Source organism: Oryx dammah, unplaced genomic scaffold (genome assembly GCF_014754425.2).
Source record: "Oryx dammah isolate SB20612 unplaced genomic scaffold, SCBI_Odam_1.1 HiC_scaffold_14, whole genome shotgun sequence".
NCBI lineage: Eukaryota > Metazoa > Chordata > Mammalia > Artiodactyla > Bovidae > Oryx > Oryx dammah.
The window spans coordinates 41,134,760-41,159,757 of record NW_024070198.1 but is presented as its reverse complement, the minus strand read 5'-3'; the positions used below and the strand labels follow the sequence as shown (position 1 = coordinate 41,159,757).

At 49.5% G+C, this 24,998-nt stretch overlaps 1 protein-coding gene and 1 long non-coding RNA gene across 2 annotated transcripts in view; one reads left to right on the top strand and one right to left on the bottom strand.

Annotated features, from left to right (window-relative positions):
- The first annotated feature begins 2,030 nt into the window (after positions 1-2,030).
- Positions 2,031-9,050, top strand: LOC120873885. The gene is made up of 3 exons (XR_005723554.1): positions 2,031-2,130; positions 6,938-7,090; positions 8,851-9,050. It is a non-coding gene; the product is annotated as an uncharacterized LOC120873885 (long non-coding RNA).
- Positions 9,051-15,687: 6,637 nt separating this feature from the next.
- The window catches only part of HTRA1 (HtrA serine peptidase 1), a 59,367-nt gene continuing 50,056 nt past the window's right edge, over positions 15,688-24,998 (bottom strand). Inside the window, exons 4-9 of the mRNA XM_040254947.1 lie at positions 23,738-23,932; positions 22,693-22,725; positions 21,005-21,119; positions 20,326-20,383; positions 17,854-17,949; positions 15,688-16,396 (exon numbers count right to left, since the gene is read on the bottom strand). Coding sequence (XP_040110881.1) covers positions 16,228-16,396; positions 17,854-17,949; positions 20,326-20,383; positions 21,005-21,119; positions 22,693-22,725; positions 23,738-23,932 — 666 coding nt within the window. The 3' untranslated portion in view covers positions 15,688-16,227. The remainder of the gene's footprint in view (positions 16,397-17,853; positions 17,950-20,325; positions 20,384-21,004; positions 21,120-22,692; positions 22,726-23,737; positions 23,933-24,998) is intronic.

The window sequence follows — 24,998 nt, the reverse complement described above, 5'->3', positions numbered from 1 at the left end:
CCAAAGGCCTCCAAAGTTTTCCCCCAAACAAAGAACTGTAGGGTGTGGTGTGAGCCAGGCCATTCCTAGGGCTGTATGGCAGCTGCAGACAGCACTGGATTCAAACAGCCGTGTCTCCTTTTCTCGTCCAAGCTGTAAAACCACACTGGCTCTGAGTGGCCATGAAGTGTGGGTACACAACCCTGTGAGCCAGCATCATGCTGCCTTCCAGCATGAAGCGTGCCTCCTGGAAGAAAGGATCGAGTGTCTCAGGAAGAGGCCAGGAGTAAACCTCCTGCTGTTATTAGCTGAGCATCTGGGTTAATGAGAAAAACCTCACTTTGCTCACCTCTGAAATAGGGCCGATGACATCTACACTGCAGGGTGTCATATGGACCAAATACAAGAGTCAACACATTTCTTTTTCTTTTTTTAATTGAAGTACAGCTGATATAAAATATTATATAAGCTACAGGTGTACTATATGAGAGAGTGAATCATTCGGTCATCTCTGACTCTTTGTGACCCCCATGGACTGTAGCCCTCCAGGCTCCTCTGTCCATGGAATTCTCCAGGCAAGAATACTGGAGTGGTTTGCCATTCTCTTCTCCAGGGGAGCTTCCCGACCCAGGGATCAAACCCACATCTCCTGCATTGCAGGCAGATTCTTCTCCACTGACTCACTGCTGCTACTGCTAAGTCTCTTCAGTCGTGTCCGACTCTGTGCGACCCCATAGACGGCAGCCCACCAGGCTCCCCGGTCCCTGGGATTCTCCAGGCAAGAACACTGGAGTGGGTTGCCATTTCCTTCTCCAATGCATGAAAGTGAAAAGGGAAAGTGAAGTCTCTCAGTCGTGTCTGACTCTTCGAGACCCCATGGACTGTAGCCCACCAGGCTCCTCCATCCATGGGATTCTCCAGGCAAGAGTACTGGAGTGGGGTGCCATCGCCTTCTCCAACTGACTCACTAGGGAAGCCCAATACAGTGAGTTGCAATTTTTAAAAAGGTTATACTCTGTTTATAGTTGTTATAAAAGACTGGCTACATTCCTTGTGTTGTAGATATCCTTGCAGCTCGTGTATTTTATATGTGGTAGTTTGTACCTCTTAAACTCCTACACCTGTATTGTCCCTTCTCCCCACTCCCCACTGGCAACCACTGATTTGTTTTCTATATCTGTGAGTCTGTTTCTTTTTGTTACATTCACTAATTTGTTTTCTTTTTTAGATTCCACAGATAAGTAATATCATACAGTATTTGTCTTTCTTTGTCTGACTTATTTCACCTAGCACCGTGCCCTCCAAGTCCGTCCATGTGGTTGCAAGTGGCAAAATTTCATTCTTTTTTTCTTGGCTGAGTAGTATTCCATTGTGTATGCATATCACAGCTTCTTTACCCATTCGTCTGTCGATGGACACTTAGGTTGCTTCCATATCTTGGCAATTATAAATAAAGCTGCTATGAACACTGAGGTGTGCGTATCTTTTTGAATGAGTGCTTTTTGGGTTGTTGTTGTTGTTGCTTTTAATAAATATCCAGGAATGGAATTGTTGGGTCATATGGTATTTTTATACTTGCCATTTTTTTTTGAGAAACCTCCATACTGCTTTCTACCGTGGCTGTACCAATTTATATTCCCATCAGTAGTGCATGAAGATTCCCTTTTGTCCACATCTTCACCAACACTGAGAATCAACATCCTTCTATCTTCAGCAAATGGTCATTTTCATGATTATTATTATAACCTGGCAAAAACTCCCTGATCCAGTTTTTAAAATTTCCTCCTCTTAAAACTCCATGAGATAGCACACACACGTGCATACACACACACGCATGCACACACAGAGAATTAAAGATTCCCTTGGCCAAGCTCACCTAGCTAATGAGTGGCCAAGCTTGGACCAAAACCAAGGTGCCCCACCTTCCCCCATGCAGAGCCACTCCTTGGCACAGCCTAAACCCAAAAGCCTCCAAGCTGACGCATGGCGTGACCAGAGGTGAGGCAGGGAGGAGAGCGAACTTCCTTCTCAGATTACTCAGTTCGTCCAGCAGCTGGGTGTGGCTAATGTGGGTGCTGACCCTGGCCTGACCCAGACTTCAGCACAGCTCCTGATGCCCTGGGCTGCTCGGTCCTCCTGGCCTCAGAAACTGTAAGCCAGTTACAAGGACAGATGTTTCCCATCTGGGAGCCGAGTTTCTTCTCTCTGGATCCGATGCAGTGGTGGAATGGGGTCCCTAACAATGTCCAGATTGAGCTTTTTAACAGGGAGCTTCCCCTCTGCTCCTGTGTTTCACTGGTTCCAGGGTCCTCCCCTACCGACTTCCAAGGCGATAGGGGCGGCTTAAAATAAAAACACAGTGCAACAGTGGACATTCAAAAACTCTGGGATAGAAGCCACAGCGAGAGGGGAAGAGTGAACAGATGTGATTGAGAGTGGGTCACATGGCCATTTCCGGCTGTGGAATCAGCTTGGCTTCCAGCCTGCATGAATCAAGTCTTGCGGTTGCAAGAAATAGAAAGTGACTGGGCACAACTCACACACAAAGGGAGATTCATCATACATCTGGGGTGTCTCATGGTCTCCAAGGTCCAGGAGGGGCTGGAAAGCAGGGGCTCGGACTGCTTAGGACTCTCCTTCCCTCGTCTCTGCTCTGCCAGAGCTCTCCCACTCGCCTCTTGTTTCATTGTCTTCCCCTCTCTCTCCTTGGATTTCCTCTGCTTATCAAGGCAACCCCTGGCTTCCAGCAGCTCTCCAATTTGAATCTGCTCCGTTAAAGTGACCCACAGCCTTAATCCAGAATCTCTTGGTTCCAACCTAAGAGGCCAACAGATCAGAAAGCAGAGCTTGACACTGCATTTGCACAGCCATTTACATAAGTCTGAGTCAACTGCCTACAATAAAGCATGGGTGTCCTCAGCAATGAACATCAGGGGACTTGGAAAGGAGGGATGTGGAAGCCCTAACCACTCTCAGAGGTTCCAGGGCCCTGATGCCCTCACTGTGCCAGGACGCAGGAAATGGCTCTTAGAAAAGGCAGCCTGGACGCCCATTCCACTTTCCACGTGAGTTGGGTGAAGAGGTAATCCTGAGAAAAGTGGCGAGTGGAGAGAGGATGCTGAACAGAAAAATCAATAGATGCTCAGTGCAAAGTTGTTAATACTTAAGGCAAACAGCATCCACAGAGGGTAACCCATACTCACTCCTGGCATTTGCTGCAGTCCCAAACATTTCAACAGAAACTCAGCTCTCCAGGAATCTCTCATCTAAAACTGGAAACAAACATATTCAGAGGATGAGTGGGGTGGTAAAGGGGTGGGAGGCTGCATCTCCTTCTTAAATTGTGTCTGGTTAGCCCAGCTATCGGGGCTTCCCTGATAACTCAGTTGGTAAAGAATCCGCCTGCAATGCAGGAGACCCCGGTTCAATTCCTGGGTTGGGAAGATCTGCTGGAGAAGGGAAAGGCTGCTACCCACTCCAGAATTCTGGCCTAGAGAATTCCATGGACTGTATAGGCCACAGGGTCGCAAAGAGTCAGACATGACTAAGTGACTTTCACTTCTCTTCACTTCACTTAGCCTAGAGAATGGGGCTTCCCTGGTAGCTCATGTGGTAAAGAATCTGCCTGCAATGCTGGAGACCTGGGCTTGATTCCTGGGTCAGGAAGATCCCCTGGAGAAGGGATAGGCTACCCACTCCAGTATTCTTGGGCTTCTCTGGAGGCTCGGATGGTAAAGAATCTGCCTGCAATGTGGGAGACCTGGGTTTGATCCCTGAGTTGGGAATATCCCCTGGAGGAGGGCATGGCAACCCACTCCAGTATTCTTACCTAGAGAATCCCCATGGACAGAGGAGCCTGGCGGGCTATAGGCCATGGTGTCACAAAGAGCTGGACACGACTGAGCGACTAGGCACACAATCTAGGAAATGAAAGACAGAAGGAAGGATGGACGTAGCTGCTGCCCTTGAGTGTGCAACGTGCTGGGGGTTGGATGACCTGTATGACCCCCGCAGGCAGAATTGGGGCAAAAAGGTAAAATTTACCAGATTACAGATTTTTTTGGACCCAATATAAGAAGAGCTGCTTTTTAGAGATTGGAAGGAAAGGATAGCCTATGGTGCTAACTTGTGTGGGAAATTGGGTTAGAGGAGTCCTAAAATTGCTTCCAATCTTTGAGTGATACCCCCAGGGCTGACCCTGTTCACTGGGTCACAAGCCCTCCTTTTATGGAGCCAATCAGAAGGGCTGCCATCCTTGGCCCCTGGGGAAGATGCTGGACACAGTGTGTCCTGCAACAGGACTCATCTAGGGAGCTGGAAAACCACTCCTTGTAGGTCTTAAGAAGGGCCAAGGGAGGTGTCTTCCCCTGTGGCCCCTCATGTAGGCTCCGCAGTGTATGAGAAAGGTTTGAGGACTCCCACTTCACAGATCAAGACCCTGGACCTCATCACCATAAGGGTCCACCAGTCAGGAAACAGAACAGCTCACCCTGGCATATTCAGATGATAGAGTCCCATGATGGTGAGATAGGCAGACAGGTACAGATATATCACAACAGGATGCACCTCAGAAAACAGAGCTGCATAAAAACAAAACTACAGAAAAAGACCCACTATGACTTCGTGAATGAAACTCTTAAAAGCTGGCATAAAACAGTACATGTTGCCCATAAATATACACGCAATATATAAATGTCTGAAAAAGCGACACATCAAATTAATAACAACAGTTGCCTCTAGGGGTGAGGAGGCAGGAAGGATTGGGATTGGGCAAAGGTAGTCAAAGGGAAGTTCAGAGGTATTTGTACAGCGTTCCCTTGGTATTTATAAAAAAGCGAATCTAGCAAAATGGGAGCAATTGTTCAACCTGGTTAGATGGAAGGTGGGTGTTTGCTCTCCTGAGAGACAGAGACAGGAACAGACTGAGGCCCCAAGAGACGAAATAACTCTCCAGATCACCTGGATGCAGCCTGAAATGCGTGTTCCAGGCTGAGCCCCTGGCACCATGTGGATTCCGACCCAGTTCTGCTCAGCTGTCTCCTCTGCCTCACACTGGCCTGGAACCATCCTGCCCAATGGCCCCACTGTGTACCCCCCGTCCCCCGCTTCATTGTCTGGAACTCCAGCAACCTCAACCTTTAAGAACAGGGAAGATTCCAGAGGTCAGGAGGTTGACTTGCTCAGCATCCCTGCAAAGAGTGAGTGGGTCACATCAGAGCCTGAGAAAACATCAGTGATGGGAGAGGCCAGGAGGCCCCGGGGGGTGTGGAACAGAGGAGGGCAGAAGCTGTAAATCAAATGTTCTCAGCCTGACAACTCACCACCCTGGAGATGCCTGCCTTCCATCTCAGTTCCCAGAATTTCTTGCTGGGAGGAGGAGAGCCCAGTACGGCATGGAACAGATCTGATCTCCTGGGCAGGGGTTCTCAGCTACAGGACTGGTTAGCATGCAGGTTCCCTAGCTCAGCTCAAGGGTGGGTCTGGCGGGTCAGGGATCCACAGTGGAGGGGCTCCTCAGACAGGCGTGCCCCTGTGGACAGATACACAGGGGGCAACCCCAGATCGCAGCCCAGTGCCATGGGGGAAACTAAGTCCTGCTGATCATCAAGAACGGGAGCAATGCTTCACAGGAAAAGAGAACTCTGACCAGAGGAGACGGCTATGGCAGGCAAGGAAACCAGCTACGCAAACGAAAGATCAGAGAGGTGCTCCTCGTGGTGCTCCCCCGCCCCTGGGTCTAGTAGTCCCAGGTTTCAAAGAACAGGAAGCCAGGGGCTGCAGGATGCTTCCTGTCAGCCAAGACGGGTGCTGCAAACACCGGATAGCGTGCCAGACATTTCTCTTCAGCCTCTCATTTCTTCAGCATTCCTCAGCCATTCGCCGACTCCTCCTTGCCCCGATGGAGAGGCCGTGTGTGAGATCCCTGCTGTCAGGAGGCTTGTATGTTAGGAGGAGAAAGAAGCAGAAAACAAGCAGACAAGTACATGAGATCAGGGTGTGTGTGCACAGAGGAGATGGGGGCTGCTGTGGCCAGAGCCCAGAAGGGAACCGGGAGAGGCAGGGAGCTCCGAGCTGCACCCCCTGGGCTTGGTGGTGCTGCCCACCATCATGGCTGGAGGAAGCTGCCCATTCCTGCCCGCAGGCTGGCCAGCTGGTCCTCCTGCTCCCCCCGGCAGGTCCTCTGACATCTCCCTGGACTTTCATGAGGTCAGTTCACCCTCTAGTGGACACATCTATGCTGTCACTCAAGCCACAAAGTTGAATGAGATTTTCCCTCCTCTCCCAGCCCAGTAATAAACTGTTCAGGGGTTCTGGAGTTCAGATGCCAAATGCCTGCTTCACAGATAGTGGAGGTTATAAAATGAACTGGGAGGAGAGGAGAGGCCCCGTGTGAGAAGGAACCAGGAGGTCCCAGACCTAGTAGCCTCACACCCCTAAGTGGGCTCAGCAGGGCATTCATGGAAGGAAGGGGCATGTTAGCCAGACAGGGGCCCCTGGGGCCAGAGGCCCCAATGCCAGAGGCAAAAAGGCACCGCCTAAGAGTCCAGGAAGGAGAAGACGGTGGCTTCACGGAACAGAGGCAGCTCTGGTCCTCAGAAGCCTCCTCCATCCTACTTGGGCTCTGAGGGATCTTGTCACAAGGATAGGTGACTGTCGCAGGAGAGGGGTGTGCTCCCAGGGCATAGAAACGCACACAGACGTGGAGCACTTCACAGCGCCCGCCCCACTCTGCCCTGCCCAAGGCATAGCGCTCCACACCACCCCCAGCCCCACCTCATTAGTCAAGAACAGATTTTCTTCCATCAGAATGTGTGCTTCTGTCCCAGACAAAGGACGCATTGGGAAGCAAGTGGCAGAGGAGGCTGCAAGGAACCTGGCTTGGAGCTACATGAGGGCCACGTGGGGGCTAGCAACCACACTCCCAGCTGATGGGACTGGGGCTTCCATTTTCTTTCAGGATGAACCCTGCAGGTTTGAGCCTGCTGGAGCATCTCGTCCTCGGGAGGCCCTAAAAGACACCCGCCTCTCACCTTCGCCCGGAACACCTGTCTTGAACCTGCGGTTTTGAGCCGAAGGAAGCAGAAAGGGGCGATGCTGGAGGCCAGTGTGGGTGAGCGGAACCCGTGGTCATTTTCTGGGTCGGATAGTTGCTTCCTTTGGCTCAAGGGCTTGATTGTGAGTTCATGTTGTTCAGGTGTTTGTTTTTAAACTTTAATTAATGGGCTATTTTTGAAGGCAGTTTTAGGTTCACAGCAAAACCGAGCAGAAAGTAGAGTTCAGAATAGTTTCATTGCCCGAAAAATCCTCTGTGCTTCACCCATTCATCCCTCTCCCTTTTAACTCCTGGAAGCCACCGACTTTTTTTTTTTTTTTTTTTTACTGTCTCCACAGTTTTGCCCTTCCCAAAATGCCATATGGTTGTAATCATACAGTAGGTAGCCTTTACAAATTGGCTTCTTTCACTTAGTAACAAGCATTTAAAGTTCCTCCATATCTTTTCATGGTTTGACAGCTCATTTTTTTAGCATCAGGTCATATTCCGTTGTCTGGATGTATCGCCACAGTTTATTTAACCATTCAACTACCGAAGGATACATTGCTTGCTTCTAAGCCTTGGTGATTATGAATGAAGCTGTTAGAACCTCCATGTGCATGCTTTTGTGTAGACAGAATTTTCCTTTCTAGACGCTTTTGTTTTCACTCTTTGTGGATTTTCAGCGTAAAGTAATTTTTACTGATGAGAAAATTATGTGACAGACGTCTACCCCTCGCTCCACCCGAATCCACAAAAGGGCCTGGGCTTGGGGTTCCAGACCAACTAAGCTGCCAGGACAGAAGGAAGCACTGGCTACTGTGGTGGGAGCCCGTGCCCAGGTTCAAGAGGCAGACAGCCTGATTTTGACTCTCTCTTTGACACACTCTCTTTAGTGTGTCATTGAAGGAGTATGGCTGTCCCTCTGAGCTTCAATTTCCTCCCCTAAAAAGAGGGGCTGCAAAGTTGACAAAGGGGCGCCATCAGAATTCCCTGGGATGGTGGCTGTTAAGCCTTTCAGCATAGCGCAGGGCCCAGAAAACAGTGCTAGATAAAAGGTCACAGGAGCGGGTGTGCAACCAAGGTGAAAAGTAGAAACTGGGGTTTCCCTGGTGGTAGAGTGGTCGGGACTTTGCTCCCCCAGTGCAGGGGTGCAGATCTGATTCCTGGTCAGGCAGCTAAGATCCCATGGCTCACGGCCACAATATCAACACATTAAAAAAAGAAGAAGAAGCAATATTGTAACAAATCAATAAAGACTTTTTAAATGGTCCACATTAAAAAAATGTTTTTGTAAAGAAGAAACTGGTTTGGCAAGCCCCTCATTCACTGCCCTGTCTTGAGAGACTCTTTTGAAACTCCTGCTCACGTTGATCTCCTTTCATTAATACAGGAGAGCAGCTTGGACTCTTTCCTACCCTCTCCCCCTTTCTCAGTTTCAGTCATTAAATGTCGGTGCAGTTAATTTACAAGGGGAAGGACAAGGATGATAAACCAGGTAACAGCTAAAAACACTGAGGATTCTTTTTTTTTTCCATTATTTATTTATTTTTATTTTACTTTACAATACTATATTGTGAAAACCACCACGTAAGGTAATTAGCCTCCAATTAAAATTAATTAATTAAAAATAAAGAATGTATATATGTGTATAACTGAATCACTTTGTACAGCAGAAATTAACACACCATTGTAAATCAACTATACTTTGATAAAATATTTTAAGCAATGTTGAAGATTTTCAACTGTCAGGATTTTGAAGCAATTTGAAGTCACAATGTTAAGTGTTTTACTGATCTTCTCTTCTGGGGGTTTTAGGCTGTGTTCTTTATGCTCAGCATCAGGGCCAGGCCTTCGACGATGGAGCACACTGCTTACCCTGGGTATCATTTCAGAGCTGATGACTCTTCAGAAGACAGCACAACAGAAAAGGCCCAGACATCTGGGAGTTGATGCCTAGACTATCTGTAAACGAATGCTAGGCAGGTATGCCCCAGGCTCTCTCTTACTGCCCACATCACTTACGACCTTCTTGGCGGGGGGCAGGGCGGGGGGGGGGGGGGGGGGGCGATGGCTGTGAACCCTTGAGAGCTTTCCTGTTCTGCAGTCATTCTCACCAAACAGCCTCTCAAGTTATCACTGCTTCAGAGATGGATCTAATGAAAATTATACCATACTGGAAACGTGGCTCTTCAGCTTCAAATGTCACAGGACAGCATCAGCCAAAGAAGACAAGGGTTAAGAGAGGGCTTGACCCAGACACTTGGGTTCCAACGCAGCAACTTTACCTTCCTTCTTGCTGGGTGACATTAGTCTGGTTACTGAACTGCTCTGAGCCTCACTGTCCTCATCAGAAAAATGGGGATCCTATGGTGGTGGTGGAGAAGGGAGAGATGGGGTAAGAGAGGATCAGGCACTTTAACTACAAAAGCTCACCTGGCCCAGCGAGACACATGTAACAGAAATGTTTCCATAGAGCATTCTGAGCCACTTTTAATCTTTTTTAACTAATAATGCATTTGTTAACGTTGTTTCATTTGATGTTTGCTGATCCTTGTTGGGCACCACAAGGAGGCAATCACCTTTTAAATTTCTAAATAAAACAACTGCCTTTAGGCAGGAAGGCCTCTGCTCTCTGTGCGCTCCACCCTCATTTTGATGGAAGAACGGAGTACTGCAGCCTCCGGGCGGCAGCTGGCACAAACAGCAACCAAACAGCACAGCTGGGCCCCAGAAACAGGACCCAGATGGGATCAGCGGCCCAGGTAGCCCAGCATCCTGCAGACTGTGACCTCTCTGATGGGTGCTTCCAGTACTCCAGCCTTATTCCATTCTATTAATGGCCTTGAATTTGGCAGTTTCCTTTCTATAAGCTGTGGCTCAGTGTATCCTGAGGGGGTCGGGGGAGTTGGGAGGGTGGGGATACAGGCTCAGAAGTGTAACCAACAATGCTTGTTTCGAAACAGAGATGGGGGCTTCCTTGGTGGTCCATTGGCTAAGACCCCACGCTCCCAATGCAGGGGATGCAGGTTTGATCCCTGGTCAGGAAACTAGATCCCGCAAGCCACAACTAAGGGTTCACACGCTTCAATTAAAGGATCCCCTGTGCTGCAACGAAGATCAAAGGTCACTCGTGCCACAACTAAGACCTGCCATGGACAAATAAATAAATATTACAAAAAAAAAAGGGATGACTCTGCAAGCCAGCATCCTTGACGGTCCTCTCAGACCCAGCTGGCAAACGGTCACATCCCTTGAGCCGGTTCTCAAGACAGTTCCTCAGAACTGCGTGGGCTCCCAGCAGAAGAGCTGGGCAGTGGCCTGTGGCGGTGGCCCTGGGAGAGCTGCAGGAGGCCCTGTGGAGCTGGTGAGTCGCAGCTGCCAGGAGGGCAGGCACGGGGTCAGGAGGGGCTGACCCAGGAGGGCAGGACCACATGGCTGAGAAGGCAGCACTGAGATCAGGCTGCCCGCCACAGCCCAGCTGTCAGTGGCATCATCAGAATGGCTGCAAGCAGGGCCCAGACAGCAGTTCCTCTTCATTTAAAAAAAAAAATTATGGATTGCCGGGAGCCAGTGTGAGGAATCCCACCTGTGACAAGGTCATGAGGGAGGAAGCTGACATATGCAAGGCCGTGATCAGACTTCAGGAGTTCCCCCTGGCATTTCCTGAGCATCCACCCCCCAAAATAAAAATCTGCCCGCTTTTGTACTTTTCTGATATTCTCTGGAAAAAAAAGTCAACTCAGGGCTTTAGTCTTCTGCATTTGAAAGGGATGTTTCAGTTAACCCCCTCTGATTGCTCTCTAGCTTGCTTAACAGGTTCCCTGGACCTCTTACAGCTTGTGAATTGCTTGCAGCCCCCAAGCACGAGAGGCACAAAGCTTAAAAGCATCTTAAAGATACAGAGCTTTTTCTAAAGAGTTAAAAATTATATTGGTGACGGGATTTCACTGTTGACTCAATGATTGCCACTAGGCCTCCATATTCTTTATCTTTTAGGCACCTGGGAGGATGTTAATTGATGTAAACGGGATATGGAAAAAGATATATAGTAGTTCTGATGTTAGCAACATTAGACTTTTGAGTTAATTACTTCTCTTTGCACTCCTCTTGTGTCCTTGCTATGTAAGAATGTAACTTTATTTAGTACTTTCTGAGAGTGGCACCAGACCTTGGGAAGATCAACACAAATAAGTCTTCTGGTTGACTAACCCTTATCAGAAAAAAGGCTGTAAAATGTTGATTGGCCCCTTTTGCTGGAAGATGATGTAAATTACCTAAGACTTGTGTATACAATTAGGTATGCAGAGAGAAAAGCCTGGTTTTGATAAGAGTCTGGGCTGCTAACACTGCATAATTTTGTATTACCCATTGATCTCTATGTACAATCTAAAAGGTATATAAGGCCTTCTAAACAATAGGAGCAGGAGCCAGTCGCTGGACTGGTTTCTCCCGTGTCTCTCTCTCTTTTTCCCTCCCTCTCCTCTTTACTTTAATTTCAGGCTGAATTTCCATCTGGGGCGCGGAGGCTCGCCAAGTCTACTTACTTGCCCTGGCTGTTAAGACCCGCGCGAAAGGGAGCCTAAGGCGAGGCACCCTTAGATATTCAAGCGAGCGCCGGTGGCCCAATATAGATGGTGCAAATTCCTTGTCTGGAATTTTATTGGTCTTCCGCGTAATCCAAGCTATTCAGCCCTCTCTCTCCACTTAATCTTCCTACTACACTATTTCTTCCTAGTCTAATCTTATATTAATAAATAAATAAGTCTTTCCTCGCCGACTCCGTCCACCCTTCGAATTCCCTGGATCCACTGGGGCTGGACCCCGGCAATGGATTTATTTATGTCTGGCTGTGCTGGGTCTTTGTTGCTGCCCTTGCGCTTTCTCTAGTCACAGCGAGGTGCGGCTGCCCTCCAGGCACATGCATGGGCTTCTCTTTGCAGCACGCTTCTCTTGTTGCAGAGCACGGTAGTCACACGAGCTTCAGTAGTTGCGGTACACGAGCTGAGTTGCCCAGCAGGTGGAATCTTCCCAGACCAGGTATCAAACCCGTGCCCCCTGCATCGGCAGGCCGATTCTTAACCACTGGACCACCAGGGAAGTCCTGCATTTCTTCTTGAAAGTGCCTTTGCGCCAAGTCTTACAACCACTCAGCCTGACGCTCCAGGCAGTCTCACCAACTGATGGGCGTTAGCAGGACACGGTAAAAGCCTACTTGCCAGCCTGTTGCCATCAATCCCTGGCCGCACTTATGAAAGTGAGAGTATTCGATGTTCAGCTGTCCAACTCTTTGCGACCCCATGGATAGCCCACCAGGCTCCTCTGTCTACGGGATTTCCCAGGCAAGAGTACTGTAGTGGGTAGCCATTTCCTTCTCTAGAAGACCTTCCTGACCAAGGGATTGAACCTGGGTGTCCTGCATTGCAGGTAGATTCCTTACAGGCTGAGCCACCACGGGGCCCCGTCCTCACTTATAACCACCTTCAAAGGGGAAGGCAGCTTTTACCATCATCTGGAACCTGCTTTGTCCACCCGCCCAGACACCGGCCCCCTTCCGCACAACCTCAGCAAGCCTGGCCCTGTCCTCAGTGGCACTTCCCTAAAATGGGCCCAGTGCCCTTGCCTGCCAATCAAAGCACTATCTCAGAGGCTCAGGCCTGTCTGAAGTGTTGACCGGGTGGAGAAGAGCAGCACGCAAGTTCTCGTAAAAACATTCTGCCTTTCACCACACCCTCCAGACATGGGGCACTCTTCCAATTTTCAGATGGAGACATCAAGCCAGAAAAGAGCAGGTTCCTGTCCAGAGCTCCTGGCACGACCGCCACTCAGCTGGGCCTAGAAGGTGCAGCAAAGAGAGCTCTGCACTCAGGGCCTCTGTCTCGAAGCTTCCCACAGGGCTGGGTGGGGACTGGCCAGCGATGCAAATGTGCCCTGTGATTGGTGGCTTAAGGTTTTGCAAAAGCTGGAAGCAGAGGGCTGGAGCCTGGAGGGCTGAGATTGGGAGGTGGTGGATGGGCAGAGGGAGCTCTGCAGGAGACAGAGAAGCGATTGTTGATGGGTCCAAACGGGCGAGGAGACACAAACCCGGCCCACAGGTCTCCATGACCACCTTCTAGAAGTGGAGATGGATTTAAGCTAGACAGAGACAGAGGGACCAGAAGGCTTGGTCCTAAGAAGACAAAGATGGGCTGGATGGCACCATACAAAAGCCATGAGCTCAGATCTCCTGGGCTTACATCAAAGCTCCCACTTATGAGCTCAGTGTCTTAAGCAAAAAGGCCTAATTTCTGAACAGCCATTTCTTTACTTGTCAGAGGGGATAAATGCAGTGTCCACCTCAGGGCTGAACTGAGGACTGAACTACCAGCTAATAAACGTCTGGTGCTCAGCATGGCGTCTGTCACACAGCAAGCACCCAACAGATGTCAGCTACTGTGAGTGTCATTAAATCCCAGAACAATGGCAGGCTTGTTAATATTGTTCAGTCACTCAGTCGTGTCCAACTCTTTGTGACCCCAGGGACTGTAGCACGCCAGGCTTCCCTGTCTTTTGCCATCTTCCAGAGTTTGCTCAAACTCATGTTCATTGAGTTGGTGATGCCATCCAACCATCTCATCCTCTGTCACCTTCTTCTCCTCTTGCCCTCATTCTTTCCCAGCATCAGGCTGGCAGGCTAATAACAAAACAACAGCGGCTATACTGACCAAGTGGCATGTGCTATCATGGTTAACCCTCACAACTCCAGTGCAAGGGGGACATTGTCATTGTTCCCATTTTACAGAGGGCTCAAAGACAGTTCACATATACGTTGCTAGCATTTACTGAGTGATTACCTTGTGCTGTGTATTAGTTCATTTAATCCCCACAACAGCAGTAAGAAGTCGGTACTATTACTATTCCCATCTGGGAAACAGGCACAGAGAGGTTAAGTAACTATTCAAACGTCACACAGCCAGTAAGATCTAGACAGCAGAGTAAACCCAAGTCTGTCTAACTCCAAAAACCATGCTCTTTCAACTCAGCTCTGCCTCTCAGGTTTCAAGGCTAATTCATGTTGCAAAGACCTCCATCACAGCCCAAAGCAAGAGGAATAAACATCTATTTTAAGGAATCTGGTGAAATCTAAAAGGAAGAGTATGGAGTGCAAGGATATGTAATCCTCAGAGGACAGAGGGTCCCAGAAGCCAGTGGAGCCTTGTAACCAAGCACAGCATGTGCCCACAGCATGCCACGCTGTCCTTTCTGCAGCCTTGTAGGTTTCCACGTAGGCAGACAAAACTCAGACCCCACCCAGAGCCCTGTGGACCTTCGGGAGATGTTGCTGAGTGTTTATGGAGGATCCAGGCCTGCCGGCCGCCAGGCCAGTTCCTTCCAGAGGAACCATCTGTGATCTCCTGAGTGGATGACAGGCCGAAGACAGATGGGCTGTGGCCGGGCCGCCTCTGACCACATGCCACCCACATGCCACCCCGCACATCCTCCCCACCCGGGGCAGCCCCTCAGCCCCGGGGACCACCAGAGGAGCAGGCCAAGAGGCAGAGCATCTGAGTGTGAGCCCTGGAGCTGAAGGCCATTCTCTGAGTCACCACCTTTAATGAGGAGGGAGGGAACGCAAAACCCATGCCAGCAGGGAGGGCGTTTGCTGGCTCCTCCCTGACTCTACGAGGTCATCTAAGCAGGGAGCGGAGGGACGCTCTGTGTCCCACAGAACACCAGCAGCCCAGCTGCCAAACATGGTACCGATGAGGGCTTGGTTCTGCTACCCCTCCACTTCACTTGGGCCTTTGACCTGCCATAGCCTCTCCAGTTATGAATGGATCGTCGAGGTCTAGTGGTCGAGGGAGGGTTAAAGCTCTCAATCTACAGAACTGAACCTCCATCCTATCCAAGTACCGACTCCTGATGACTGACCCTTAGAAAGCCTTCACCCCCTGCTCCGGTAAACAGCCCCCTCTGTGATGTGTGCCTTCACCCCCTGCTCCGGTAAACAGCCCCCTCTGTGATGTGTGCAGGCACTCAGGTCTGTGCAAATACCCAAGCTCAAGTTTTCCTGGGTCCAGCTTCCCAAACTCCTGGAAGCTTTCATGGAGATAAAGGGGTCCACAGCTGCTTGAGGCTGTGTCTGTTCTAGGACGTGTCAGGGGAGCCCTGCTCCAAACTCCCCCAAGATTTAAGGTTCTATTTCAGAGCCCATGACACCTAGAATCAGCTTCAGCCTGTGCTTTCTAAAGACTCAGGACTGCTCTCAGGTCACATCCTGGTCTCCTGAACCATCTCCCTTTCAGAAAGAGACCTGGTCTCTCAGTGGAAGCTCTGGGGCTCCGCTCTGTACTCACCCCTCTCCCTCGGCCTATGCCTCGCCTGGCACAGACCAGAGGCCCAGGGACTCTTTGCTGACTGATTGCATGACATGTGGGATTGACAGCCTCCTTTTAGTTTGAAAAGCCCCAGATGCAAGGGCAACTGACTTCAAGCCTCTTTCAGGAATCCAGGGTGACGGGGCACAGTGTTCCCAGTGCTCGTGAACCCCCAGGCTGACTCTGAAATAACTGGTGAGACCTCGAACTCAACCTTCACAGACAACATGGTTTAAAGAGCAGGCGGTTGACATGATAATTGATTCAGAGAGACTGCAACCAGCTGTTCCCGGGAAAGAAGGACGCCAGGACGCAAAGTATGAACAAGTATTTTAATAACTCAAGTCACTGTGCTCCCAGTTCTGAAGAGATTCCTAAAAGAGGCAACTGTGGCCATTCCGGAAGCCAGCGCCCACCCTCCCGTTGTCTCAGCATCTCCCTCCTCTGGGTGCTGACTCGGAAGAAAGCATAAACACGCCCGGAACCATCCTGGCTCCCATGGGACCTTCCTCTTATCTATGCGTTACAGCAATAGCCTTGGCTGGACTAAGACGGTGACTCGGTTAAAGGAGAAGACAAATGCTGACTGTCCAAGCAGGGACGGTCCAAGCTGGCAAGAAAAAGCGCGCTGCGTACATAGGATACAGAAGGGAGAGCGTCTGCCTGCGGGTCTACAACGTTTTACATTGGCTTTCGCCTGCGAACTATCAAGAAGGGTTCTGCTGGCCAGTGTTTCTGCGGAACAAGCAACATGGCAGTCAAGTCTTGGGCATCCGGTGCCACCAGCCCCAGAGTCACCGAGCATCGTCCACCGGAGAGTTCTCTGAGGGAAACATGGAGTCCAGCTCATGCCTCTGCCTACGGGTCAATTTCTTCGGGAATCACGGTGATCATAATGTCTTCGTTGCCCCGGCGGACAACCATATTCAGGGTGCTTTCCTTCTTAATGACGTCACTGACGTCGTTGGCGGAGACCACCGACTGTCCATTGATGCTGATGATGACATCGTTTTCCTTGAGCCCCCCACTGCAACACAAACAGAAATGTGACTGCAATGTTTCCACGTCTCCTGGTGTAGCCGCCAGGAAAGGTGAGCAACTTTACCTCTACAGAGGCACAGTTTAGGACCCGAGAGCCCAGAGCAAACAGGGTGGGATGGTAGTTACCTTTCGTGAGAATGGCTTAAACCACCCATGGGTTGCATTATTGCCTTTTGAGGTTTTTAGGCCACATTAGCAATCATGCCCACTATAGAAATGTGTGCGAGCATCTGTCTGATCTTATCACAGACTGACCCCAAAGGAAGTGAGAACACACCAGCAACCGTGGTGGCCGGCGTGCTCGTCATGGGTATTATAACTCTACAGTGCCTACAGGCATGGTTCCACTGTGAGGCACTGCTTTGCGTTATTGCTGCTATAATCTTAACTCTTGTGTGTGACACCATCAAATAAGCTGTTATGCACCTTAGTGGCCTAGGACAGGGGTCAGCAAAGTTTTTTGGTAAATGGCTAGAGAGGAAATATTTTAGTCTTTGCAGGCCAGATGGTCCCCATCACAACAACCCAACTCTGCCATGGGCGTCCAAAAACCACCACAAACAATATATAATCTGCTGGGCATGGCCGTGCCCCAGGAAGATTTCATTTACGGAACACTAAAATTTGAATTTCGTAGCATTTTCAAGTATCCTAAAATAACTGTTCTTAATTAAATAATTTCAACCATTTAAAAGTGCAAAATCTTTCTGTAAAGCAATTATCCTTCAATAAAAAATAAATGAATTTTAAAACGAAAAATAAAAATAAAATAAAAATGCAAATCTAATCTTAATCCCGAAGCAGGCAGCAGACCAGATCTGGCTCCTGGGAACAGTCTGCTGGCCACTCCCTGGTCTAGCACGTCTCCGTGGATATTATGTCCACATAATCTATGGGACTGCAAAGAGTCTGACTCAACTGAGCGACTAACACTTCCACAGGTAATAAACCTGACTGTGGGTTGAGCAACTTCTTTCCATGTTACTTTGATATTCCCTGTGCTATTTTTCTAGAGGTGTGGATAAGTAAGGCCTGACTGGTAACAGGCATAATTAGAGAAGGCCTCAGGAAGAGATGCCTCTAGCATCAGGAAGAGATGCCTCTAGCAGCCTACGCCAGGATCGCTGCCTGAGGTCTCAAACTCAGGCAGTGATCCTGAGCTCCTTCAACTGTCTTTCCCCAACCAGGTCTGTCCCGGAGACTCCTAACAAGTCCATCTGATTCCCTCCTGAAAAGGACGTCTAGCCAGGAAGCGCCCTTCTGCCAGCCAGCCCTGAGCTGAGCCAGGTCGGAAGCCCTGACCAGCAGGATGGAGACAGATGTTGGACCATTCTATCAAGGGTCCTCACAGTCACCTGAGGTGAGACAGAAAGAACTGTCCCCTGCCCCCTACCTCCAGGAAACACACGATTATCAGGAAAATGGAGAAGAATTCTAACTCACGCTTCTGCGGGGGTATCAGGAATTACTTCAATGATATATGCTCCTGAAAGCACATCGGGGAAGTCTCGGTGGCGATCCTTCAACTCTTTGGCTTTGCTGCTTGGGAGAAAGAACACCCGGATTAACCATTAAGCACAATGGGGCTCCCACAGGGCTTCTCCTCCATCCCTGATTATAATGTCAAATTCCAATGTAAAAAACATCAGGGTTTTTTTTTACTATTAAAGTTTCCTTTTATTATTATTTTTTGATGTTTCTTCCTTTATTTATTTGGCTGAGCCTGATCTTCGTTGTGGTATGAAGGATATTTACTTGCATCATGTGGGATCCAGTTCCCTGACCAGGGATCGAACCCGGGCCCCTTACACTGGGAGTGCAGAGTCTTAGCCACTGAACTACCAAGGAAGTGGTCCAGTGGTCCAAAGTGGAAGTGGTCCAGGGAAGTGGTCTAAAACCCCTGGAAGGGTCCAGGGATTTTGATTCTGCTGCAAATTGCTTATTTCCTAGAGTCAAAGATTTACCGGATGACAGAAAGAGAAACGTTTTAGCATTATCATTTTTATTAATTAATTGAGAGTAGCTACCACTGAAGAGCCTGGCGTGTTGCAGTTCATGGGGTCACAAAGAGTTGGACACACACACACAACCACTTAAGAAGTCAGGACAGTGTGAGGGTTGGCCTGCTTTGGAACCCCAGCTCTGCCCCTTCCTGACTGTGTGATCTCGAGCAGTTGCTTAACCTCTCTGTACCTGGCTTTTCTCACCTGTTAAACAGGCACAGTGCCATAAGGTTGTCATGAGGACCACATGATCTTATCTAGATCTGGCACCTGGTCCCGTGCCAGGCACTGAGAAAGCATGCGAAAAAGGGTTGGTAGGCTCCCCGTGACTAGTGACCACTGCCATCACCCATTCACCCCAGCTTTGACACATATTAAAAATCGCTCAGTGCTCACCACACACCAACAGCCTGCCCAGTTATCCTGATCCCAGAGAGGAGAAAATTGAGGCACTCAGGGCTCAAGTCATCTCAAGGTCACAAGCCAGGAAATAGTAGAGCTGGGACAGGAACCCAGGAAGCTGGAGCCCTGGGCCCACTTTCCTTCCCTTCCCTACATCCCCCAGGCTTCCATTTCTCAGAGTTCCAAGACAAGACCTGATGCACATTTCAGGCTTGGCAAGCCAGCTAAGAAAGGCACCACCATTTATCACACCTGTCTAAACTAATAGTCATGTGTTCGTATTAATTAATAGCCAGTTAATTACAGTAATTAAGATATTAGTATTTATATCAACAGGTTCTGCTCTTTGCCGACTTAACTTCCAAGAGTTTCAACCAGGCCCTTAGGTACCGAGACGCCTACAATCACACCAGGTTTTTTCATCAAGGTTCAAACACCAGTATGTCATGCGTCTGGCAGCCACATACCGCAACTTTCACCAGCTCGGGGAAAACAAGCCCATCAGTCATGCCGGCCTGCCTGGCATTCCAGAAGCCCCAGCCCACAGGCGGCAGAGCTAAGGAAAGGCAGGGCTCTCTGGGACGCTGAGGGAGGGGCTTAGGGCACTCTTGGAATGTGGGTTTCAACAGATCAGGTGGGGAGAGGAAGGCATGGAGGTGGGGGGCGGCGGGAGGCGGGGAGATGACCAACACCCGGGCTCCTTAGGCCTGCCTTCAAAGAAAAGCGTGGGCTTCCCTGGTAGCTCAGATGGTAAAGCGTCTGCCTGCAATGCAGGAGACCCGGAGTTCAGTTCACTTTCTTTTCTTTCTTTCAAAGAAAAGCGAATCTTTCAGAAGGAAGGATCTGCTCAGAACCCCAGAAACAAACGTGAAGGATAAAACAACATGAAAGAAAGTGAAGTTGCTCAGTCGTGTCCGACTCTTTGTGACCCCATGGACTGTAGCCTACCAGGTTCCTCAGTCCTTGGAAACTTTCCAGGCAAGAGTGCTGGAGTGGGTTGCCATTTACTCCTCCAGGGGATCTTCCCGACCTAGGGATGGAACCCGGGTCTCGCGCATTACAGGCAGACACTTTTCCATCTGAGCCTCCAGGGAAGCCCACGTGAGGCCAAGGTTAATGGCCCCTCCTCTCTTTCCTAACAGTACTTAAATCAGACACTGAGCTGTCTCGAGGCAGAATAAGGTTTGTCTTTTCGGGGTGCCCGTGAGAGTCCTCGAAGTTAGTCTGTTTTAAATTTAAGACACAGGGACATCCCTGGTGGTCCAGGGGCTAAGACTCAGAGCTCCCAGTGCAGGGGGCCCGGGGTTCAATCCTTGCTCAGGGAACTAGATCCCACACATGATAACTAAGAGTTCACATGTCACAACTAAAAGATCCCACATGCCATGACTGAGACCCGGCACAGCCACGTAAATTAGATATTTGAATTGTAAACAAACAAATAAATATTTTAACTTAAAGAAATAAGTGAATTTAAGACACAGACAGACACGGACGTCCCGTTACCAACCTGGGTGTGAGTGACATCATTCGGATGCCAATATACTTCTTCTTGGTGATAGCTTTGCCTGGTGGGACCACAGAAGGAAGCAGAAGGTCAGCCCAGTTGGCGGCTGTGCCAGGGACACCAGGAGCAGTGGGGTTCTATCCCCCCAGTTTGTCATGCAGTCAGGGCCATACAGGGATGCTCTCTGCTTGTGGTTCAAATCCTGATTGGGACACTACCTGCCTCCTCTCTCCCCCAGGTAGAAGGTAAACAGCGCGCCTGACAGGGACCCTGTTGAACTTCGAACCCCCAGCCTGACACTGAGCAGAAGAGTCACTAAACATTTGTGGACTGAATGAGCTCCTTGAATCTCAGTTTTCTCATCAGTAAAATGGGACTAAGTCCCACCTGATCAGGCAAAGGAATTAAATGACATTAATGAATGATGCAGTGAAATAATGTACAGAAGTCACCCAAGATCACGCCTGGTACATAATAGATTGAACCATATGAAACATGCATGGTCATAGGCCAAAAAAAACAGTCAAACATCGATGACCTAATGACATGCATTCCTTTTCCTTCTTGATAGGAAAGATATGGCTGACTTCAGGGGGTCATTTTCCCTTCCCTCCAGTTTCTGAGGGGTAGCCAAGCCCCAGGCCTGAAATCTCTGGTGGGCTGCCAGGGGTGTTTGCTTTACCTTTGGCTTGTCGGTCATGGGATTCCGTTAGGAACTTTTTAATCTTATCAGATGGAATTGCAAAGGAGATTCCAGCTGTCACTTTCAGTGTGTTAATTCCAATCACTTCACCATCCTGAAAAGCAAAAGGCAAATAGCTTGCTGAATCCACAAAGACTCACCTGAAGATACCCACCAAGAGAGAGTGGAGAATTTGCATGGAAGGAGTCTTGGAGCTTCTTCAGAGACATGATTGGGGTAGGAGGAGACGGACGGATGGGGCTTCTGCATCGCAGAGCAAGAGGCCTGACTCGTGCGCAGCATTAAGCTAAGCTGAGCAGTGGAAGAATCAGTACCCACTGGACTCAGGACTGAGTGATCAACACAATGAAAGCACAGCATCAGAAAGTTTCAAAATGTACAATTGCTCCTTGGGCAGGGAATACATGTCCAAAAGCCCCAGAGTCCTACTAATATATAGCACAGGGAACTCTGCTCAATGTTCTGTGGCAGCTGGCACAGCAGGGGACTTTGGGGGAGAATAGATACATGTGTATGTTTGGCTGAGTCCCTCTGCTGTCCACCTGAAACTATCACAGCATTGTTAATCAGCTATACTCCAAGATAAAATAAAAGTTAAAAAAAAAAAAAAAAAAAAACCTCAGAGACCTTTAGGTAGCTATCCACACCTTCCTGCTTCTCCCATTTCCAGGAATCTTAAGATTCCTCTGCTGACATCAGGGAGGAACCATCTAGCACTCAGGGCAGACAGATTTCATCCCCAGGAAAACAAACCCTCATCTCTGAGCAGCCTCGGGGATCTGGGAGAGGCAGAATCTCACAATCAAATCTCATTTCCTCTGCTTGTTGCAAACGAGCTTTAAACCATGGAGGAAGCCAGTGTATGTGCTTCCATTCAAGATAAATTCACAGTTTAGCGAATGCCACACCATAGGAAACCATCCTGGAATAATAGGCTTGCCTCGTGCCATCCAACCATTATTTTGAACACTATTCTTAAAGGTTGTCCAACTCGGGCTTAGAGGGGAAAACTGCCAGGAGTGGGTAAGTCGCTCCTTGCACACTTCCGGTAGCACTGAGAATTCAGTCCCTGACTCCGAGGGACCATCCAGGAGGCACTGCCCTCCTGGGCTTTGCTAAACAAGATGGCTTAGATTTCATCACCTGTAAATGAGGGCTGGGATACGGGACCCTGAGCTGCATCCTGGCTCTGACAATCTGATTCAAAGGCTTCCCTTTTCATGTTTAAATAAAATACAAACTTAGGTGACATCTTTGTGAATGGGGTAACTCCTCATTCCAAGCCAGGTCTTAAGGGAGGCTCCTAGCCAAGACAAAGCCTATGGATGAGCCAAGTCAGCTCCTCAGGCAACTGAGGGGCAATCCAGAACTGCTGACACCTTCAAAATAAAGACTGGCTCCTTTAACTGGTCCTGGATCAAACCTGAATTCCAAGGCCTTTACTTGTAACGTGGAGACACAAGCATGTCCAGCTGGCATAGCATTTCCAATCCAAACACCATCATGCCTTACTCTTTCCAGAAAAGATAAGAAGAGACATTTGCAAGGTACAGTACGGTCACAGATTTCAATTTGAAAGGATTAGATAATATGCTTTGGCAAGTTCATATCTGAAAAGAAATCAAAAGGGGGGAAAAAAAGACACGTAGATTTTTTGAAAGCCTTACCAGGTTTACTAATGGGCCTCCGGAGTTTCCATACTGAAAATAAGCAAAAATTAAAAGGTTATGAGTTTATATAATTACATGGTCTAATCTACCTCCCTGCCTGGCAGGCTCCTGAGTGCAAATTCTTTCCTGACATTTCTTCCTGTCTACCTAATATTTTGTTGGCAAAACAAAGGACCTTAACAGTTTTCAGAGAGTGTTAAGTACCATAAATGGGGTATTTATATATTGATATATATATATATATACACATTTTTTTTTCTCCAAAGCCCAGACGCCAACAAAAAATTCCCAAGACACCTAACACATCTTCCCTCTCTCGACAATAAGTTGGCTACCCACTTGCTCAATGCCATGGTCTTTCAAATCTGTGCCATCTCCCTCCGAGTCTACGTGACCCCTACTTTGCTGCTGGGGCTGAAAATCCACGGTTTGCTCTATTTCCATTACTTCATGCAGATCACAAGAAGGTTTGGGAAGAAAGCCTACTAGAGGCAGTGAGTGCACAAAACACGCTGTGTTTCTTATTTATTAGGCAGATGGAGGGGAAAATGCTTTTTGAGAAACGTCAATCCTAAAGGGAAACAGCTGAAGTGGAAAAATGTGACTTAAGATTCCACTGATGAGATTGTGTGGGACAATCCCTGACCTCACTGGACAGCGAATGGGTTGGCCTGGTGCTCAGACTGTGCCCCCCTAAAGACAGCGGAAACACCTCTGGGGGCTGCAGAGCCTGTGCGGAGCTGAGCATCCCTCCTTCCACAAGGTTGCACAGGCAGCTCGACCCAGGGGTGGCTGACCCTGGGGCAGGGCAGCGGGAGGATGGAGAACTTCTCCAGGCTGCAGACTTGGGCAAATCTCAAGTGCCCTTCACAGGAGTCCCTGGAGACTGCCAACAGGCTGAGGACCAGCCCTCCTGCCTTGTCTGCTTTAGGGGTTCAAAAGGACCCTATTGGAAGCACCATGAGGATCCTGACTCCACCCCGGTTCCTGAGCCCAGCCTAGCTTCCCAACTGCAGCCCGACCCTGTGGCAGACGGGCTCACGTTGATAATGGCGTCTGTCTGGATGTAGTCCATGTCCGAGTTCCGGAGCCCCAGTTCTTTGCCACCGCGCTGGGTGGTGCTGACGATCCCCGTAGTGACTGTGTTTTGAAGGGAAAACGGGCTTCCGATGGCAACCACGAATTCTCCCGGCCGCAGCTCCGAAGAACGGCCAAGCAGTAGCACGGGCAGCTTTCCCTGGAAACACAAGGTTGGTGTTGCTGTGTTGGGTTAAGTGAACAAAACGGGTAAACGCACGGATGTCACAGAATACCAGACACCAGGGGCCACTCGTATTCACTGGGCCTTGCAGGAAACCGAGGTCAGGCATGACCTCCCTTCCCAGCTGAGGACTGACGTCCCTCCCACCCAAGATAACCAGGGCAGGTCAAGTGCACACTGCCGCCGCATGCCAGGAAAGACGTGGGATGGATACTGGAGGCCAGCCAGCTCAGGGTCTCAACACATCTTGAACCTATCAGCACAGATTTGCTCCAAAACCTTGAGGCCAAGAGACAGAGGGGGATGAGTATAGGACTGGGGCAAGCCTGACCGCAGGCATGGTAAAGAGTAAAGTCCCAAGGAAGGATCTAGAGCCCACAGCCCCAGGGGAGGGGAAGAGTGGATCGGCCCCCTCTTATTGTAGGCACGTCCCTCCTAGGTCTTGAAGAATCAGGAGCTCTGAGGGCTTGGAGCTGCCCTGACTCAGTCCAGGGCATCTCTGTGCTAATTCTGGTGACGGGCAGAGGTGGGGTTGGGGACAGCAAGGCATCCAGGGCCACTGGACACCAAGACCCAAGAGGCCGGCTCTCTCCTCTCCTGGTAAAGTCTTCCACCATCATCTCTGCTCACTCCGCCCCTAGGCGGGCTGATTAATCCAACAAAGCCTGCTTGATCCCCAATGACCTGTGAAGGCCAGTAGAGTCAGGAGCCCCAAACTACTCTTCAAACCAAAACGGGACAAAACAAAGCCAGCTTGAGTCACAAGGGCTGAGGAGCTCGGGGCTTCCGTCCTGGAGAGCTCTGAGCTCTCCTCCCTCCCTTCCTCCCTAGAGCCAGGCAAACCTCCGAGTCCCTCTCGCATTAGCTTCCTGAGTCAAAATGAGCAGCTGCTCCGAGCAACGGGGACCAGCCCAGAAAGCAGAGACCTAGCCCAGGCCTCATGCTAATTACAATGTAAGAGTCCTCCTGTCTGTCCGCCTCGAAAACAAAGGAAAGAGGAGAGGAGGCTGGGAGGGTGCGGTGGGTGGAAACCAGCAGTTAT